Source organism: Lithobates pipiens, unplaced genomic scaffold, assembly GCF_037356315.1.
Source record: "Lithobates pipiens isolate NorthernLeopardFrog02 unplaced genomic scaffold, aLitPip1_a1.2 Scaffold_22, whole genome shotgun sequence".
Classification (NCBI taxonomy): Eukaryota; Metazoa; Chordata; class Amphibia; order Anura; family Ranidae; genus Lithobates; species Lithobates pipiens.
The window spans coordinates 257,973,355-257,994,696 of NW_027507784.1; the positions used below are offsets into that span (position 1 = coordinate 257,973,355).

Sequence of the window (21,342 nt, forward strand, 5' to 3'; positions counted from 1 at the left end):
CGCATCGTGTGCCCGGAACCGATGGGAGTGACCGCAGGGCACCTGCGATCGCTCGTGACAGAGCAAGAACCGGGATCTGTGTGTGTAAACACACAAATCCCATTTCTTTCAGGGTAGTAGAGACAGATCATGTGTTCATACTAAGTATGAACACCAATCTCTCTCTCCTTCTAGACAGTCCCACCCCCCCCAGTTAGAACACACACTAGGGAACACAGTTAACCCTTTGATCGCCCCCTAGTGTTAACCCCTTCACTGTCAGTGACATTTATACAGTAATCAGTGCATTTTATAGCAACGCATCACTGTATAATTGTTAATGGTCCCAAAAACGTGTCCAAAGTGTCCAATTTGTCCCTCGCAATATCGCAGTCCAGATAAAAATTGCAGATTGCCGCCAATACTAGTAAAAAGAATAATAATAAAAATGACATAAATCTATCCACTATTTTGTAGACGCTATAACTTTTGAGCAAACCAATCAATATATGCTTATAGCAATTTTTTTTACCAAAAATATGTAGAAAAATACATATCGGCTTAAACTGAGCAACAAATTTGTTTTTTTGAGAAAAAATGTGGGACATTAATTATAGCAAAAATTAAAAGTTATTGGGGGTTATTTACTAAAGACAAATCCACATTGACCTGCAAGTGCACTTCTTAAAAGTGCACTGAAAATGCACTTGGAAGTAAAATCGCTGTAGATCCGAGGGGGACATGCAAGGAAAATAAAAAACAGCATTTTAGCTTGCACATGATTGCATGATAAAATCAGCAGAGCTTCCACTCATTTCAGATCTACCCCTAGATTTAGAGCGACTGCAATTCCAAGTGCACTTTCAAGTGCACTTGTAGTGCAAAGTAGATTTGCCTTTCGTAAATAACCCCCAGTGTGTTTTTTTCAAAATTGTCGTCATTCTTTTGTTTATAGCACAAATAATAAAAACCGCAGAGGTGATCAAATACCACCAAAAGAAAGCTCTATTTGTGGGAAAAAAGGACGTCAATTTTGTTTGGGTACAGCATTGCACAACCGCGTAATTATCAGTTAAATTGGCGCAGTGCTGTATTGCAAAAAATGGCCTGGTCATTGAGCAGCCAAATCTTCCGGGGACTGAAGTGCTTAAATGATTGTTTCATTTATGAAGGCAAAAAAGCTGTCCAAACCTGTCTGACATTATGTGAAAAAGTAAAAACAAATATATTTGTGCCCAGATCAACCAAAAAGTTTTTTTTATTATTATTAAACATCCATCATTATTTTAATTTGATCAGCAACTTAATACTGGGCCAGACAGGGCCAGTAAATATATCTCCCCTGATCTTTGTTTGGCGGGCAGTTTGTTTGAACAACCATCTGAAATATTAGGTACAGAGCAGTGTACAGACTGAGCTATGGGTTTTTACAAACGGTCGGTTTGTCCCATAGTAAGAACGGATGGATGGACTGATGTGCAAGGAGTGGTAAGCAGTACCGAGAAGCTGTCATGTTAAATTATTGCCAATATAAAGACTAGAGGTGCTGTCTTATGCATTACAGGATACAAAAACATATCCATCCATGTTCACCTGCCCTGCACCCATATTCACTAGCTTGGTCGACTTTATCTGCTGATAAATCGTTAATTTCAACAAAGCCAATTTGGAATGGCCCTGGAATGGAACCCGCAATGATGCTGGATAAGTCTGCCATATTAATCAATGTGTTCCATGGTGCCCGTTTTTTGAGCTTTGGATATTAATACTTACACATCACCAAAAAAACTCTATACAGTGCAATGCCCCTTTGTACAATAGCCTTTTTTTAGGCCTTTTTTTCAGAGGTGTGCCTGTGTAGCTTGAATGGTATGATGAATGTAAGTGTGCAGCTGCACATCCTCCCCCTTTTTAATTAGACAACGTTGTCTCATTTTTATTGGTTGTGGTCTGCGATTTTGATCTCTGTTTGCTGTGCTATATATTTATAGTGGTTTTTTGATATATAATAAAATTTACCTTTTTTGAATCAAGCAATGGTTCTCTCACTGCTCTTCTTGGGTGAAATTGCTTCCCCTCCCCCTTTTTATGTGAAAAAGTAATTGCCCCCTAAGCCTAATAACTGGTTGTGCCACCCTCGGCGGCAACAACTGCAATCAAGCGTTTGCAATAACTGGCAATGAGCCTTTCACATTGCTGTGGAACAATTTTGGCCCACTCTTCTTTGCAGAATTGTTTTAATTCAGCCACATTGGAGGGTTTTCCAGCATGAATGGCGTGTGTAAAGTCATGATGTAACATCTCAATTGGACTTAAGTCTGGGTTTTGCCTAGGCCACTCCAAAACCAAAATTTTGCTTTGTTTGAACCATTTGGAATTGGATCATTGTCCTGCTGCATAACCCAAGTGCACTAGAACTTGAAGTCACTAACTGTTGGCCGGACATTCTCCTTTAGGATTTTCTGGTAGAGCGCAGAATTCATGGTTCAATCAATTTTGGTAAGTCGTCCAAGGTCCTGAAGCTGCAAAGCATCTCCAGACCATCATGCTACCACCACCATGTTTGACTGTTCATATGATGTTCTTGTTATGAAACACTGTATTCATTTTATGCCAGATGTAACTGAACGCATACCTTCCAAAAAGTAAAATTTTTGTCTTATAAGTCCACAGAATATTTGCCTAAAATTAAAAAAAAATTAACTAAAATAAAAATATTTGCCTTTGGTAAATGTGAGATGAGCCTTTGTTTTACTTTTGGTCAGCAGTGGCTTTGGCCTTGGAACTCTCCCATGGATGCCATTTTTTTATAGTTGAATCTTACCTGAGGCAAGTGTTGCCTGCAGTTCTTTAAATGCTGTTCTGGGTTCTTTTATGACCTCCTGGATGAGTTGATGTCATGCTCTTGGAGTAATTTTTGTAGGCCGGCCACTCCTGGAAAGGTTTACCACTGTGCCACGTTATCTCCATTTGTGGATAATGGCTCTCCCCATGGTTCACTGGAGTTCCAAAGCCTTAGAAATTGCTTTGAAACCCTTCCTAAACCAATAGCTGTTTGTTTTCTTGATCTGTTAATCTGTTCTTGATTTTTTTTAGATTGTGGCATGATGTGTGGCTTTTTGTGATCTGTTAGCATGCTTCACTTTGTCAGACAGATTTTGTTTATGTGATTTCTTGATTCAAAAGGTCTGGCAGTAATCAGGCCTGGGTGTGGAAAGTGAAATTTAACTCAGCTTTCCAAAATATTGTGGTGAATCACAGTTCATTCATGATTCAGCATAGGAGGGGCAATTATTTTTTCACAGCATGTATATTTTACATATATATATATATATATATATATATTGTATATATCATACAATCCCATATACATAATCCTATACCGACAGTTAATTCTTGATCCCCCGAGAGGCATTTGGATATTCCCTGGATCAACTTTAGCTATAAATGTTAGTACCCAGGTATATTATGTCCATTTAGGAAAAAATCCAGGCCTTTCTTAAAACAATCTACTGAGCTGACTAGAACCACCCCTTTCGCGATGTATACATGTTGATCATATCCCCCCTTTAAACTCCTCTTCTCAAGAGAGAATAAATTCAGTTCCTCCAATGTTTCATCATAGCTGAGCTTCTCCATGCCTCTTATCAGTTTGATTGCCCTTCTCTGCACTTTCTCCAGTTCCCCAATATCCTTTTTGTGAACTGGTGCCCACAACTAAACTGCATATTCCAGATGAGGTCTTACTAATGATTTGTACAGGGGCAAAATGATGTCTCTCTTGCTGGAGTCCATGTCTCTCCTAATACAAGAAAGGATTTTGCTCGCTTTGGAAACCGCAGCTTGGCATTGCATGTTATTATTAAGCTTATGAGCTACCAAAACCTCCAGATCCTTCTCCACCATTGATTCCACCAGTTTTACTCCCCCTAGTATGTATGATACATGCATGTTCCTAGACCCCAAGTGTATTACTTTACATTGATCTACATTAAACCTCATCTGCCACATAGTCACCCAATTAAACAGTGCATTGAGGTCGGCTTGTAAGTTGGAGACATCCTGTAAGGACGTTTTTCACTGCATAGCTTGGTGTCATCTGCAAACACTGAAATGGTACTTTTAATCCCAGACCCTATAACATTTATAAAGATATTAAAAAGTAAGGCTCTCAACACTGAACCTTGGGGTATACCACTTATGACCTTAGACCATTCAGAGTATGAATCATTAACCACTACTCTCTGAATTCGGTCTTTTAGCCAGTTTTCTATCCATTTACAAACCGATCTTTCCAAACCTGTAGACTCTACCTTACACATTAGCCATGTGTGAAATGCTTTTGCAAAATCTATGTGTACCTCATCCACAGCCATCCCTCTGTCCCTCTGTCCAAGGTTTTACTTACCTCCTCATAAAAAGAGATCAGATTTGTTTGCCAACTTTTGTCTTTCATGAATACATGCTGTCTGTTGCGTAAAATAGTTTTTTCCAAGAACTCATCTATGTGGTCTTTTAATAAATTCTCCAGTATCTTACCAACTATAGAAGTAAAACTAACAGATCTATAGTTTTTTGGTAAAGACTTTGATCCCTTTTTAAATATAGGCACCACATTGGCCCTACGCCAATCCAGTGATACTATTCCAGCAATTAACGAGTCCCTAAAAATTAGAAAGAATGGCTTTGAAATGACAAAGCTCAATTCTTTTAGAATCCATGCATGGATGACATCTGGTCCAGAAGCTTTATCCACCTTTTTTCTGTCTAAATATTTCTGGACCATATCGCTTTTGAGCCATTGTGGATCATTTGGGGCTTTGTCAGAACCATCCCCATTTTGGACATGAGCTCCCCCATGCTCCTTTGTATAAACAGAGCTGAAGAAAGAATTTAATACATTTGCCTTCTCTTTGTCCCCAGTCACCCACTCTAGATTATTTTGTAAAGGGCCTACATTCTCAGAACGGACCTTTTTACTATTTACTATTTATACTATTTACTATTAATATATTTGAAGATTTTTTTGGGTTTGTCCTACTATCTTTTGCAATCTGTCGTTTATTTTGAATTTTTGCGTCCTTGATTTCCTTTTCACATATTTTGTTATATTCTTTGTAAACGGTGATAGTGTTCCTTCATTTTTATATTTTTTAAATCTCTTTTCTTACTATTTACAGCTTTTTTTAAATTGTCCGTGAGCTGCAAAGGTTTCATTTTTAACCTTTCAAACGTATTGCCCATGGGATTATACTTTGCAGTGAGTTCACATGCAGTTACTTTGAAGAATTCACATTTCTGTTCTGTGTTCATAGATGACAATATTCCCTCCCAGTCTAAGTCTTGGAGAGCAGCCTTCATCCTTGGAAAATTTGTGCTCTGGCAAGTTAAGTGTTTTTAACATTAAATTAAATCATGTTATGGTTACTGCTACCCAAATGTTCCTTTATATGATCATTAGTAATAAGCGCAGCATGGTTTGAGATTACCAGGTCCAACAGAGCATCATTCCTAGTTGGGGAATTAATTAATTAATTGTACCACAAAATTGTCCTGTAATAGGTTTATAAGTTTTTGCCCTTTAACTGTTCCAGCAGTGCCATTACTCCAGTCAATTACCGGGTAGTTAAAATCCCCCGTTATTATCAGTGTCCCAGCCCTTGCAGCCCTTTCCATCTGTGTAAGGAGTGGAGTCTCCACCTCCTCATTAACATTGGGTGACCTATAACAAACTCCAATGATTAACTTTGAACTATGCACATCTATATGCAGTTCCACCCATAATGCATCAGCCATATCACACTCTCCATCAACTAGGTCCTCTTTCACACTCACTTTGAGATCATTTCTCAGATAGAGACAGACACCGCCACCTTTCCTTTTTACCCTGTCTTTCTGAAAGAGTGAATAGCCAGGAATATTAATAGCCTAGTCATGTGAAGAATGAAGCCAAGATTCAGCAATACCGATTAAATCATAGCTCTCCTCCTGCACCAGGGTTTCCAACTCCCCTAATTTGCTTGGCAGACATCTGGCATTTGTGAACACTTTAATGCATTATTAAATTTTGCTCTGGTGTTTTGCATATTTTTTATAGTACAAATAGCATTATAATTTACAATGATTGTTTGCAACATGGAAACCTTCTTGTCACCTGCCATAACCCTCCTCCTATCTATCCCCATTCCACCCTCCATTAATGTCTGACTCCTAACTGGTCAGTCTGCCCATCTTTAGCATATAGGTTGCACTACAATGAAAAGTCAACCCAGTGCTCTAGAAACCCAAACCCTTCCTTCATATACCATTAGCCGAGGAATCACTTTTATAGGTGGCTGGAGAGGTTCACCCCTGCTGGTCAGTTCCGAGCTTACCGGAGCCGTTAATTAACCAGGAAGCAATCCAATGTGGCCATGTGCTGGGCAGGAAGTCAAGTGAGAGCAAGATGGCTCCCACTTGGCTCTATGCCCTTGGAGGACCGGAGCGACCTCTGACGCCACTTCCGGTTCTCGGGCATAAACACTATTTTTTATCAAAATGTCAAAAAATAAAAATAACATTTTTCTTTTGCTTTTAAAGGTAAATGAGACATCTGGGGTCTTTTTGACCCCAGATCTCTCAATAAATAGGACCTGTAATGCTTATTTATATTACAAGGGATGTTTACATTCCTTGTAATAGGAATGAAAGTGATAAAAAAAAAAAATACATTTTTAAAGCATCACCTATGGAGATTTTAAAGTACAGTAGTTTGTCCCCATTCCTCGAGTGTTCGCAATTTTAAATCATGACATGTTGGGTATTTATTTATTATGCGTAACATTATCTTTCACATTATACAAAAATTGTGATTTTTTTAATCATTAAAAATATTTTTTTCCGAAAAATTGCATTTGAAAGACCACTGCACAAATACAGTGTAACATAAAATATTGCAATGATCCCCATTTCGTCTCTGCTAAAAAAATATATATATAATGTTTGGGGGTTTTAAGTAATCTTCTAGCAATAAATAAAAAGTTAAACTTGTAAACAAGAAGTTCCAGAAAAGGCCTGGTCAGCTTAACCGGTTCCCGACCAGCGCACGACGATGTACGTCGACAGAATGGCACGGGCAGGCATATTGGCGTACATGTACGTCCAATCTTCAATGCCTCCCTGCCATCGGGAGCGCGCCACCGGCGGCGCGCTCCCGCGCTGGTCGGGACCCCGTGAGTCCGGTCGCGGGACCCGCGGACTCGATCGCCGTGGGCATACCCGCGATCGTCTCACGGAACGGCTGAATGGAGGAAATGCCGTGTAAACAGCATTTCTCCATTTTGCCTAGCAACTAGTGACGCTGATCTCTGCTCCATGTGATTGGAGCAGAGATCAGTGTTCACTAAATGAAAGCCCAACCCCCCCACAGTTAGTAACACACCCCTAGGAACACTTAGCCCCTACACTGCCACCCACTGGTTAACCCCTTCACTGCCAGTGTCATTTACACAGGAATCACTGCATTTATATAGCAATGATTACTGTATAAATGACAATGGTCCCAAAAATGTGTCAAAAATGTCCGATGGGTCCCCCACAATGTCACAGTCACAATAAAAATCGCTGATCGCCGCCATTACTAGTAAAAAAAAAAATTATAAAAAATTATTAATAAAAATGCTATAAAACTAACCCTATTTTGTAAACGCTATAACTTTTGCGCAAACCAATCAATAGTCGCTTATTGTGATTTTTTTACCAAAAATATGTAGAAGAATACGTATCGGCCTAAACTGAGGGAAAAAAAATGTTTTTTTATATATTTTTGGGGGATATTTATTATAACAAAAAGTAAAAAATAATGCGATTTTTTCAAAATTGTCGCTCTATTTTTGTTTATAGCGCAAAAAATTAAAACCGCAGGGGTGATCAAATACCACCAAAAGAAAGCTCTATTTGTGGGAAAAAAAGGACGTCAATTTTGTTTGGGAGTCACGTCGCACGACCGCGCAATTGTCAGTTAAAGCGACACAGTGCCGAATCGCAAAGAGTGGTCTTGTCTTTGACCAGCAAAATGGTCCGGTCTGTAAGTGGTTAATGGAGAAGCAGCACTGTCAGCCTAGGGCAGGAAAAGTGTTAGGACTACAGGGCACATCCCCTTCTACTTATCACCATAATATTGGGGGAAAGAGTGTACTATAGCCCACAGAAATCAACTAAACAGGACTGATAACTGATAAGGAAGTCACAATCTCACTGGATTTCTGCCAGGATTACAAGGTATTTTTCTGTACTTGTAGCATTTTTAAAGAGACAAAACAAAATGTGCTCATATTAGAGAGATGTACTGGATATGATTTGACCCATACATATATTTTCACTCAAATAAAGCTAATCTACCTAAATATGTGAAAAGTGTTAGGTTATATACTTGGCTAAAATGGGTCTGAAAACCAACAATATCCTGTTTATTACAGCAATGACAACTGCACATTATCCTGCCATTTTCTGTGCTTACTTGTGATGATGCAAATTCTAGTTTTTCAAGACCAACAAGGTATCGGTTCCTCATGGTGTCCACCTCATAACGTTTGCTGTTTAGTAAAGTCTTGAAAGTGAGGATCAGCTCCAGGTACGAGGTTGGGGTGACATAGTTGTGTCGGCGTAGTGTGTTGTAGAAACTGTCTGACAGCTCCTTGACGCTTTCTTGGAAATATTTGCACATGGAAACAACCCTAGGACATTTCATAAAACAATACATACTATCAATCCTTCTGTTGGGCGAAACACAGCAGTATATAAAGTACATTGTTGCTCATCATAAAAAAAAAGGTCTGTATAATACATATACACAGCAAGACATACATTATTGCTTGCCACAAGAAAGCCCTGTAAAATATAGATGCACAGTGAGACATAAATTAATTCTTGTCACGAGAAACACCTGGATAATACACAACAATACATATATTGCTTGTCACAAGGAGGGCTGCCATAATACTTCTATACAACAATAAATACATTAAAATGTGTCAGGAAACGTCTATGGATCAACATTTCCACAGTGAAGTGTTCCAGATTTAAAGGCTTTTCGACTGCATTTGGTTTTTCAACAGCAAAAAGAAATTCTTCGTTCCTCTTGGTGGTTACCTAAACTATACTGATGTTAAAAAATAGCTTAATGCCTAGTTTTACACATAAAGCAATCTGCTAACATCATTTCAGTTTTTCTATGTTTAGGTTTCTTTTATACATTGAAAAAGTATTCACCCCCCTTGAAATTTCCCACATTTTGTCATGTTACAACCAAAATGTAAATGTATTTTATTATGGATTTTATGTGATAGACCAACACAAAGTGGCACATAATTGTGAAGTGGAAGGAAAATTATATCCACATTTTTTACAAATAAATATCTGAAAAGTGTGGGGTGCATTTGTATTCAGTACCCCTGAGTGAATACTTTGTAGAACCACCTTTCACTGCAATTACAGCTGCAAGTCTTTTGGGGGATGTCTCTAACAGCTTTGCACTTCTATAGAGTGACATTTTTTGCTGTGTCCCCCACATGGCTTCTCACAAACTGCAAACGGGACTTCTTTTAGCTTTCTTTCAACAATGGCTTTCTTCTCGTCACTCTTCCATAAAGGCCAGATCAGTGGAGTGCACGACTAATAGTTGTCCTGTGAGCAGATTCTCCCACCTGAGCTGTGGATCTCTGTAGCTCCTCCAGAGTTACCATGGGCTTCTTGGCTGTTTCCTTGATTATGTTCTCCTTGCCCGGCCTGTCAGTTTATCTGGGCAGCCATGTCTTGATAGGTGTGCACTTGTGCCATACTCTTTCCATTTTCGGATGATGGATTGAACAGTGTTCCGTGAGATGTTCAAAGATTGGGATATTTTCTTTATAAACTAACCCTGCTTTAAAGTTCTCCACAACTTTACCCCTGACCTGTCTGGTGTGTTCCTTGGCCTTCATGATGCTGTTTGTTTACTAAGGTTCACAAACAAACCTCTGAGGGCTTCACAGAACAGCTGTATGTATACAGAGATTAAATTACACACAGGTGGATGCTATATACTAATTAGGTGACTTCTGGAGGCAATTGGTTCCACTAGATTTTAGTTAGGGGTAGCAGAGTAAAGGGGGCTGAATAGAAATGCATGCCACACTTTGCAGATGTTTATTTGTAAAAAAAAAATTGAAAACTATTTATCATTTTCCTTCCATTTCACAATTATGTGCCACTTTGTGTTGGTCTATCTGCTATCACATAAAATCCCAATAAAATACATGACATACATACAATACATTACGTGACAAAATGTGGAAAATTTTTCAAGCAGTATGAATACTTTTTCAAGGCACTGTAGAACAATTATAAAATATAGTGCTCAGTTTAAAGCAGAACACCAACCAAAATCAACATAAGGAGAAAAATGAATAGCCTATTAAAAGGTAAAATAAAAAACAAGCTTTGTAGTAATATTCCCATTTAGTCTGGAGCCCTCCTCCTCAGTACTTTACAAAAATGTCCTTGGTCTGATGGCCAGCATTATTCAACCTACTTCTTCTGAGCCCAGACTGTCCTGGACCCATCCCAGCCTAGGACTGAACAGCAAATGGAGAAGCAGAACAGTAATAAGCTTATCCCGTCACACTACTTTCTCCTCCTATCAGCATGCTTATTGTCCCGCTCCTTCTTTCCAACTCTGCTGAACATGGACTGCAAAAGGTTGATACCAGGTCAAATGCAGGCACTTACACTCAGGGCAGCCATCAGAAATTTTGGGGCCCCTTACACAGATTTAGACCCACACCATGGGGCCTGACCACCAACATTCCCCAGGGCACGCCCACTGGCTGTCCCACCGAATCCCCATCCACACTCAGCATCATCCATCCCTCTTCCACAACGTATTCCCAGCATCATCCATCCCTCTCCACAATGTATCAGCATCCACGCCCATAATCCTGCAGAGGGATGGATGGTACTGGGCATGGATGAGGATGCATTGTGGAGAGGGATGGATGGTGCTGGGCCCAGATGGGGATGCATTGTGGAGAGAGATGGATGGCGCTGGGCGTGGATGGGGATGCATTGCATTGTGCAGAGGGATGGATGGTGCTGGGCATGGATGTAGATGCATTGTGGAGAGTGATGGATGGTGCTGGGCGTGCATGGGGATGCATTGTGGAGAGGGATAGATGGTGCTGGGCGCAGATGGGGATGCATTGTGGAGAGGGATAGATGGTGCTGGGCGCAGATGGGGATGCATTGTGGAGAGGGATAGATGGTGCTGGGCGCAGATGGGGATGCATTGTGGAGAGGGATAGATGGTGCTGGGCGCAGATGGGGATGCATTGTGGAGAGAGATGGATGGTGCTGGGCGTGGATGGGGATGCATTGCATTGTGCAGGGGAATGGATGGTGCTGGGCGTTCATGGGGATGCATTGTGGAGAGAGATAGATGGTGCTGGGTGTGGATGGGGATGCATTGTGTAGAGGGATGGATGGTGTTTGACATGGGTGGGGATACATGTGAAAACACATACATAGTTGTATTAGTTCCTGCCTGTAAAAGGGAGCTTGTCATTTAAACACTTCAATACAGGGCACTTATACACCTTCCTGCCCAGAACAATTTTCAGCTTTCAGTGATGTTGCACTTTGAATGACAATTACGTGTTCATGCTACACTGTACCCAAACTAAATTTTTATCATTTTGTTCACACAAATAGAGCTATCTTTTGGTGGCATTTGATCCCCTCTGGGATTTTTATTTTCTGCTAAATAATTTCTTTTTGAAAAAAAAAATTTTTTTTGTTTCTGTTACAAAACTTTGTAAATAAGTAAGTTTTCTCCTTCACTGATGGGCACTGATAAGGTGGCACTGATGGGCACCAATGAGGTGGCACTGATAGGTGGCACTGATGTACAGTAATTGATGGTACAGATGGATGCCAATCAGTGCAAACAATAATGCCTGCCAATCAGTGATGCCCATTGTGGGCACTCACTGGCATCCATTGTGGGCACTGATTGAATCCCTGGTGGTCTAGGGTGGCATACCTGGTGGTGACATCCCTGGTGGTCCTAGTGGCGTCCCTGGTGGTCCAGTTTGGGCATTCTGGGGGGGGGGGCTGAGCTGATAATCAATCAGCACAGACCCCCCCTGTGAGAGGAGCACCCGATCGGCTCTCCTCCTCTTTGACAGATGCGAGTGAAGAAAAGCCGATCAACGGCTCTTCCTGTTTACACTGTGATCAGCCGTGATTGGACACGTGGTAAAGAGTCTCCGTCAGAGACTCTTTACTGAGATTGGTGTAGCGGTGTGTCAGACTGACACACTGTACTACCGATCGCCGCGATGCACGCTCCCACTGGCGCACGGTGGCCGTTATCCTGCTGGATGTCATATGATGTCCAGTCAGGATATTGAAACCACTTTGCCGCCGTCATTTTGCTATATGTCGGGCAGCAAGTGGTTAATGACAGTCACATAGACCAACATTCTTGCTAAAGGGATGACTAATCTGTGAGTATTTTACCAGTAGTAGAAGGGTACCTGGATGAAACCTACAAAAATATACTTATAATATGCAGATGTTATTTAGTTTTTTACAGGGGTGAATTAAAAGAGGACCCAAGTACAGGATAAAGCATATATACTTCCCGTATAGACTCTCATTACTATCAGTAGACCTAACACTATAGCAATATATATTGTGTGGTAAAGTATCAGTGTAGAGAATATATAGCATGATCTGTATACATATCAGTACAGTACTAATTTCAACTGAACCTCTCAGAATGGCTGTTATCTAACACAGTCAAGGCTCCTTGGGGCAGCTAGTAGTTGACTGCTGCAAGCAGTGCTAGTTATGGTACAGACATATCACCGCACATGATGCTGCAGATGTTTACTTTACTTCAGATTTTGTACTGTTTCTGGAAGTCATGCTGTCTAATCACATTTTTAACACCATTATTAAATATATTTTCTGGAGCAGGCAAAGAAAAGGAAAAATGAAATTTCCATAAGCAAATATCTAAAGGGAAATGAGATTTGGGGTTTGACTAAGGGTCTCATTGTTGACTCCTTCAAATGTCTGCTGCATAAAGGCATATACAGCATCTCACAAAAGTGAGTGCACCCCTCACATTTTTGTAAATATTTTATTATATCTTTTCATGTCACAACACTGAAGAAATTACACTTTGCTACAATGTAAAGTAGTGAGTGTACAGTTTGTATAACAGTGTACATTTGCTGTCCCCTCGAAATAACTCAACACACAGTCATTAATGTCTAAACTGCTGGCAACAAAAGTGAGTACACCCCTAAGTAAAAATGTCCCAATTGGGCCCAAAGCGTCAATATTTTGTGTGGCCACCATTATTTTCCAGCACTGCCTTAACCCTCTTGGGCATGGCATTCACCAGAGCTTCATAGGTTGCCACTAGAGCCCTCTTCCACTCCTCCATGACGACATCACGGAGCTGGTGGATGTTAGAGACTTTGCGCTCCTCCACCTTCCATTTGAGGATGCCCCACAGATGCTCAATAAGGTTTAGGTGTGGAAACATGCTTGGCCAGTCCATCACCTTTACCCCTTAGCTTCATTAGTAAGGCAGTGGTCATCTTGGAGTTGTATTTGGGGTCATTATCATGTTGGAATACTGCCCTGCGGCTCAGTCTCCAAAGGGAGGGGATCCTGCTATGCTTCAGTATGTCACAGTACATGTTGGCATTCATGGTTCCCTCAATGAACTGTAGATCCCCAGTGCCAGCAGCACTCATGTAGCCCCAGACCATGGCACTCCCACCACCATGCTTGACTGTAGGCAAGACTCACTTGTTTTTGTACTCCTCACCTGGTTGCCGCCACACACGCTCGACACCATCTGAACCAAATAAGTTTATCTTGGTCTCATCAGACCACAGGACATGGTTCCAGTTATCTATGTCCTTAGTCTGCTTGTCTTCAGCAAACTGTTTGTGGGCTTGCTTTTGCATCAGCTTTAGAAGAGGCTTCCTTCTGGGACGACAGCCACAAAGACCAATTCGATGCAGTGTGTGACGTATGGTCTGAGCACTGGCAGGCTGACCCCCACCCCTTCAACCTATGCAGCAATGCTGGCAGCACTCATACATCTATTTCCCAAAGATGACCTCTGCATATGATGCTGAGCATGTGCAGTCAACTTCTTTAGTCAACCATGGCGAGGCCCGTTATGAGTGGAACCTGTCCTGTTAAACCTCTGTATGGTCTTGGCCACCATGCTGCAGCTCAGTTTCAGGGTTTTGGCAATCTTCTTATAGTCTTTATGTAGAAAAACAATTCTTTTTTTCAGATCCTCAGAGTGTTCTTTGCCATGAAGTGGCATGTTGAACTTCCACTGACCAGTATGAGAGAGTGAGAGTGAAAACACCAAATTTAACATGCCTGTTCCACATTCACACCTGAAACCTTGTAGCAGTAACGAGTCACATGACACCGGGGAGGGAAAATAACTAACTGGGCTCAATTTGTACATTTTTACTTAGGGGCCTACTCACTTTTGTTGCCAGCAGTTTAGACATTAATGGGTGTGTCTTGAGTTATTTTGAGGGGACAGCAAATTTAGGTCCCTTTCACACTGGTACGACACGACAGTCATATGACTGTGGATAAGACTTTGCACTGAGACTTGACGTCCGACATGCATCCAACTTCAATTAACGGGGATCCGACTTTGACCCCCGACAATGCAGGCACTTTGTGTCTGGTATGAATCTTTAGGGGGAACTCAATGCCAAATAAAAAAAAAAAAAAACGGCATGGGTTCCCCCTCCAAGAGCATACTAGGCTCTTTGGACCCTTATCCTAGCATGCAGCCTGGCAGCTAAGGAAAGGGGGGTGGAAACAAGCGAGTGTCTCCCCCTCCTGAACCATACCAGGCCGCATGCCCTCAACATAGGGGGGTGGGTGCACCACCCGGGGCATGATGGGGCTGTGATGTCATAAGGGGCGGGGCATCCATATGATGTCACCTGGTGACCCTGCCCCATGGCAATATAAGAAGTGGCACACTGCGCACCCAGCATTAGAGCAGGAGAGAGCGTTGAGTCAACATCTGAAGAAGAACAGAGGGAGAAGACAGTGGAGAAGACCCGGCAATAGAGCGAGAAGATAGCGGAGAAGACCCAGCAGAGGTAGAAGACAGCAGACAGAGGGAGAAGAACTGGAGAGGGCTAGAAGACATCAGCGGAGAAGACCTGGAGAGGGGAGAAGAACCGGCAGATGCAGAAGACATCAGCGGAGGGGACAGAAGAGCTGGAGAGGGGAGAAGAGATCGGAAAAGACTCCAGAGCTGCCTTAATATATTACTTTAAAAGCATGTGTAATGTGTTTTATTTTTGACACTTTTTTTAAGTGAATGGGTAGGGGTACAATGTACCCGATACTCATTCAAATAGGGTGGGGAACCAGGATCTGGGGGCCCCCTTATTAAAGTGGGCTTCCAGATTCTGATAAGCCCCCCCCACCTGCAGATCCCGACAACCAACGGCCAGGGTTGTCAGGAAGAGGCCCATGTCCTCATCAACATGGGGACAAGGGGCCCCAAAGCACCCACCTCCCATGTTAAGGGCATGCGGCCTGGTACAATTCGGGGGGGTGCTCGCTCGTACCCACCCCCTTTCCTGACCTGCTGGGCTGTGTGCTCGCATAAGGGTCTGGTAGGGATTTTGGGGGGACCGCCAGGCTGTTTTTTTGCCATGGGGGTTCCCCTTAAAATCCATACCAGACCAAAGAACCTGGTATGCTCTTGAAGGGGGAATCCATGCCATTTTTTTTTTTATTTGGCGTGGAGTTCCCCTTCAAGATCATCAGAGTTAAAGTCGAATGCCAAAGTTGGATCAGTTAAGACGGCGATCCGACTTCAGTGATATTCAATGGGCTGAAGTAGGATCAAAGTCGGACCAAAGTAGTGCAGGGACTACTTTGAAGTTGGCACAACTTGAATTCATACTAATATGAATGGCCGTCATAGGAAATAATGAGGAACGACTTGTCATGAGACTTTGCAGTCCCAAGTCGCAGGACAAGTCGTACAAGTGTGAAAGGGGCCTTACACTGTTATACAAGTTGTACACTCACTACTTTACATTGTAGCAAGTGTCATTTATTCAGTGTTGTCACAATAAAGTGTACTCACTTTTGTGAGATACTGTACATACTTCTTTAACATTCTTAACCTGGTTTTACAAGCAAGTTATTATCCCTCTTCAAATTCAGCTCTGAGTATCATTGCAAAAGCAGAAGAATGGATTTAGCTCCCAAAGGAGAAAAGTTTCAAACATTGAAAAGCTTCAAGTAATTTTCTCCTTATAATTGGTATTCACATATTGCTTTAATGTTTTAATGCAGCGGAAAAAACCTGTTCATATATCTAAGGAAAATAGTGTTATAAACACATAACACTTACTCTTTCCTAATGTCATCATCAAGGTCCACATCTTCCAAGAACTTGTTAGCCACCATCTCTAAAGCATCAGTTGGCCATGTCTGGAACCAATCAATGGTACAGCAGTTTATCAGTGAAGGAAACATTCGCAGTCGATTGCGGAAGGCATCACCAATAGGACTCATAGCTAGTGGGCCAGAAACAGAAATGATGTTATCATATTGACTGTACATTGTGAACTGTGGACTGTCCATAAACAATGTCAAGCAAGCAGTCCCTCTAGATCAGGGGTTCTTTACCTGGGGTTTCATGGAGTCAAAGAAAGCCATACAAAAAAAAAAAACATTTACATTCACTATACAGCCCTTCCCCTTGTCCCAGTCAATTGTTTCCCATTGTAAGAAAGAATAAAGAAAACACAAGCTGCCACTGCTTATTGCACCGACCGCTAAGCGTCTCTCGGATCATGTTTACTATTTAAATTTGCATCATCAGTCTCTGCACAAATTCCTTCTTGTGCCACTACATAGTAGCAAATAATAATTCTCATCGTCTAGTAGTAGTAATAATAGTAGTAGTAGATTTGAGCAGAATGAAAATAGTTTTGTTTATTTTGATGATTGTGTTTAATTTTTGTACTTTTTGCATGAAAACTAGTGAGTTTTTTTTGTTAAGATTGTTTGAATTGAACGTATTCAATTGTTGTGTATGTCATATTTCAATAAAAGAATGCACATCTATTCATTGCATACAAAGTTGTGTTTATAACAATATTTCTGGGGAGGATGTCCATAGCTTCATCAGATTCTTAAAGTAGAACTTTAAGTAAAAAAATTAGAAAAGTTGGTGAACAGGCAGGATTTTTATTGCAAAAGAGACACAATGATTTACTACAACTGGGGAAGGAAAAATTTGCTGCAGCTGTTCGTGGTAGCCAATCCGCTTGCTCAATTAAGCTTTGATTAAAAAAAAACCTGGAAGAACCTGCAGAGCTGCATAAGATTTTGCACTCTCCTGTTTTAGTAAATCACTGTCTCTTCTGCATTAAAGTTTCTTACTTGCCTGTCCCCTGCTCTGCAGTGGGCTGCAATTGATTAGCTCAGTCAACAATTTAATCAATGCTGAGCTGACTGAACTCCTGCACATGGTGCCGAAGTGAGGTCACCTCTGACAGGCAAATTAAAATGGCGAGAGATCGGTGCTCACAAGCCGTCCGGCCGAAGAGGACAGTGACAGTAGGAAGCTCCGGGACAGCATGGCGCTGGAGAGAAGGCAAGAACAGTTCTGTTTTAAATAGGTTCATGACTCAAAAAAATGGTTAAGAACCACTGCCCTTGATCAAGTTAAAGTGATATTAAACCCCAAAACAAACATTTAATATATTGCAGCTTAGCAATTCTTAGGCCCCTGTCACACATATTTGCAGAGGTATTCGGACGCTACCAGGGCGTTTTTAACCCCCGCTAGCAACCGAAAAAAGGTTAAAACCACCCACAAAGCGCTGCTGCAGCAGTGCTTTGCTGGCGCTATAGCCGCGCTGCTCCATTGATTTCAATGGGCAAGAGTGGTGGAGTGGTACACACACCGCTCCTTCACCGCTCCAAAGATGCTGCTAGCAGGACTTTTTCTACTGTCCTGCCAGCAAACCGCTTCAGTGTGAAAGCCCTATTTAATAAAAAAAAAATGTACACATTTTTTTTTAAATTAAATATGTCCTTCTAAATCAAAGGTTTAAGTCTTTTACATGAAAGTCCTGCTCTTTCTTAGGAAATATGTTATAAAAAGATTATATACTGCATAACAAAAATCTGGAAAAAGTGTGTTGTAAGAGTGCACAAAAATCTTGATCAACCTGAAGAACATTCATAAAAAAAAATCTGAAAACATTGTTAAACTATTTTCAGTCTTGTTTGGATTTTTGGTTTAACCCATCACTGTAAACATTAGATAGAGTAAGATAACATTGCTGTGTTCTTACCTAACACAATGTGTAAATTGGCCTTGACTCTCTCAATGAAGAAGTTGTACATAGCCAAAGGAGTTGCTTCGATTTTCTTCCCTTCTGTCCTAGCGATTGACTGCATTTTCTCAACTATATCTGCCTTTTCATCTGCTGGAAAGATATTGGGGACATCCCCAGTATTCAACAGCATGTTGATATCTTCTACAAACACTTCATCTTTGATTTGGTTATCGCAGAACAGAAAGACTGTGCTCTTGCCCGCCACACCTGCTTGCAACATTACTTTCTTGACATCATCTCTCCATTCATTTATTGTGTAGTTTTTTGATATCTCAATCTGAAAGAGCTCAAAGGAATTCATGAAAGTGGCCAGTTTGGTAGCACTCTGCCTCCCACTTCCACCAATTCCGACCAACAGCAAATGGCCATTGTCTTGTTTCAACACCCGACAAATTCTCGAGATATGTTCTATAGCAAATTTAAACATTACCAAGGACATTGGTGCTTTGCTGACATTATTAAATTCGTCCAGATAGTATTCCATGACATTTGTCAGCTGCTTCAGATCAGTGATTTCATCATATACTCTAACATCACTGTCAGGTTTAAAATAGTCTCCGAAGAAGAGGCTTCTAATATTATCATCAACCACTTTTCCTGTAGGTGCCAAATGGCTTAGAACCTAGAGAATAAAGATCAAAGCATACATGTAAATCCCATTAACTGTATACTTTCTGAAAAGTAAAAAAAAAAAATCAATCAAACCAGCCTGGTTTACAAAAATGTATAGATGTGTTCACAATGTCCCCCTCACCGTCTAGTGCATTAAACAAATAACAAACATCCATAGTATTATAAAGTCAAAAATTTTTTAGCAAGTAATTTACCTGCTTTTCCTAAACTTCAAAAAAAATTATTCCTCATGTATCTTGGTTGGTTTGATGATAGCAAAAACACTTAGACAGCTGTATGCAATTTGGATAAATTGTTTATTTAGGATGTGACTGTGCCATACGCCAGAGGTTCTGAATTCACAGCTGGCCACAAATATACAAAGGAAAGATTTTCATTTCTCTGCATACTCTCACAAAATTATATATATAAAAAAAAAAACATCTTCTTTGGGGACTTTCTATTGAAGTGATACAATTACAACAGCTATATCAAGTTTATTACCTGAGGACTGGTTGAAAAACATAATTCTCAACTGTGTTACCTACCAATGGACTTGCAGTCTGCCCTTTAATCCAATTTCCCCAGTCACATCACAATGCCAGGTGCTGAATGTCTCTGATTACTAAATTGCAGCTAAAGCGTATCTAAATCCAAAAAGCAAAAATTTTATATTTTGCAGCTTACCACACTTTAAATGCAGTGGCTGCATTTCTTTAATTTTTTTTTTACTTATTTTACATTATTTTCCGCAAAAGTGGCAACCAGAGTGTTGAGATACACCATTTAACACTGGTATGGGGTGATTATAATAGTCAGCTTTTATTCCTTTATGTGAAAACTTTATGTAAAGGAAAAAATTGTTGCAGTAACAGTTTTTCTGGAATTCAGGTTTATTAGTTAAATCAAAATAAATTTGCTAGTTCATCTAACATTACCCTCTCCACAGGTTGACAATGCTGCTGTCCAAGGGTGGCTTCATTGCTCCTCCATAGAGTAGAGCCACCCTAAGGCAGGAAGTGTGTTACTGGCCAGATCGCCAGGGAAAAATAAAGGGAAAAAAGACTAAAAATATAAAATGAATGCAACCTCCACATTTATAGACTGATATGCTGCAATATGTTTTACATTTTTTTGAGTTTAGATACGCTTATGCAAGGCAGTCAACTGCAGTTAAGTACACATAAATGTAGCAGCACTGCCACCCCCGAAGGAGCTGCTTTGGGTTTTCTTTTCTGCACCTTAACTCCAAGAACAACCTTATCCCTCTGACACACCTGGATAAGTGCAAATCACTGCAAACGTATTAGGACATATGTGGAAAATACCTTTACACTGGCTGTGGATTATTGCCAGTAAATAGACACACACCCGCCTTAAAATAAACATACTTCTTATATTGTATATTATAAAAACTTAGTATAAACAGCAGTAGAACATAATGTACACCATAGCAAATAAAGTTGACTGTGACCCGCTAAGCAGACTAGTAGTAGTATGCTAAACTTACTAAACCCCACTTTTTATGGCACTAACTAAAGTCAATACTAAAATTAGCAGGCCAGCAATAAACTTTAAATACAGTATATGGTACTGGGACGTTTGGCCTTTCTCTCTTCTGATGGTGTCCCTAGCACAGTCCTCTCTCCACTCTGTGCCTGGTCTCCCTGCCCTGTCAGCTTTTTTTCCAGGCTCCTGCTCTCTCCCCAACTTTGGCTGAGCATAATGGGGCTGTAGTTTTTCTCTGTCATTCCAAAGGTGCAGCCTGTCTCCTGGAATTGCGGAATTACATGTCCCAAATTCCTCCCCTCCCTCTGCCCTTCGATTGGTCCTTTTCTGTGGCCAGGAAGAGGAGGAAGAAGTGAATCGGGTGGCGAGTGGGAATTGTGTAGAGCCCGCAGCCATTCTCCTCTAACTCTATTACAGCCTCTCTGGCTTTTTTTCTCTCTTTCGCTCCCCACTGCTAGATACATCCATTTTGGATAGCATAAAGATTTAAACCAATGGCATTTGTTTTAGTTTTGTTTCATTAGAGAGATTGCCCTTCTGTCCTGTAGCTTAAAGTGATTGTAAGGGTTTGTTTTTAAAAAAAATAACAAACATATCATACTTACCTCCACTGTGCAGCTCATTTTGCACAGAGTGGCGCCAAACCTTGTCTTCTGGGGTCCCCCGGCGACTCTTGCGGCTACTCCCCACATCAGATAACACCCTAGGAGAAGGTTACCTTGTGGGAGATTTCCCTCTATTGTTGTTCTAATGGTAGCTCCAATTTTTGGATTCACTTTCATTT

At 40.9% G+C, this 21,342-nt stretch overlaps 1 protein-coding gene across 1 annotated transcript in view; it reads right to left on the reverse strand.

Moving 5' to 3' along the window:
* DNAH3 (dynein axonemal heavy chain 3) overlaps positions 1 to 21,342 on the reverse strand; it is a 730,495-nt gene that overhangs the window by 100,960 nt on the left and 608,193 nt on the right. Inside the window, exons 47-49 of the mRNA XM_077448990.1 lie at positions 18,393 to 19,059; positions 16,436 to 16,601; positions 8,477 to 8,693 (exon numbers count right to left, since the gene is read on the reverse strand). Coding sequence (XP_077305116.1) covers positions 8,477 to 8,693; positions 16,436 to 16,601; positions 18,393 to 19,059 — 1,050 coding nt within the window. The remainder of the gene's footprint in view (positions 1 to 8,476; positions 8,694 to 16,435; positions 16,602 to 18,392; positions 19,060 to 21,342) is intronic.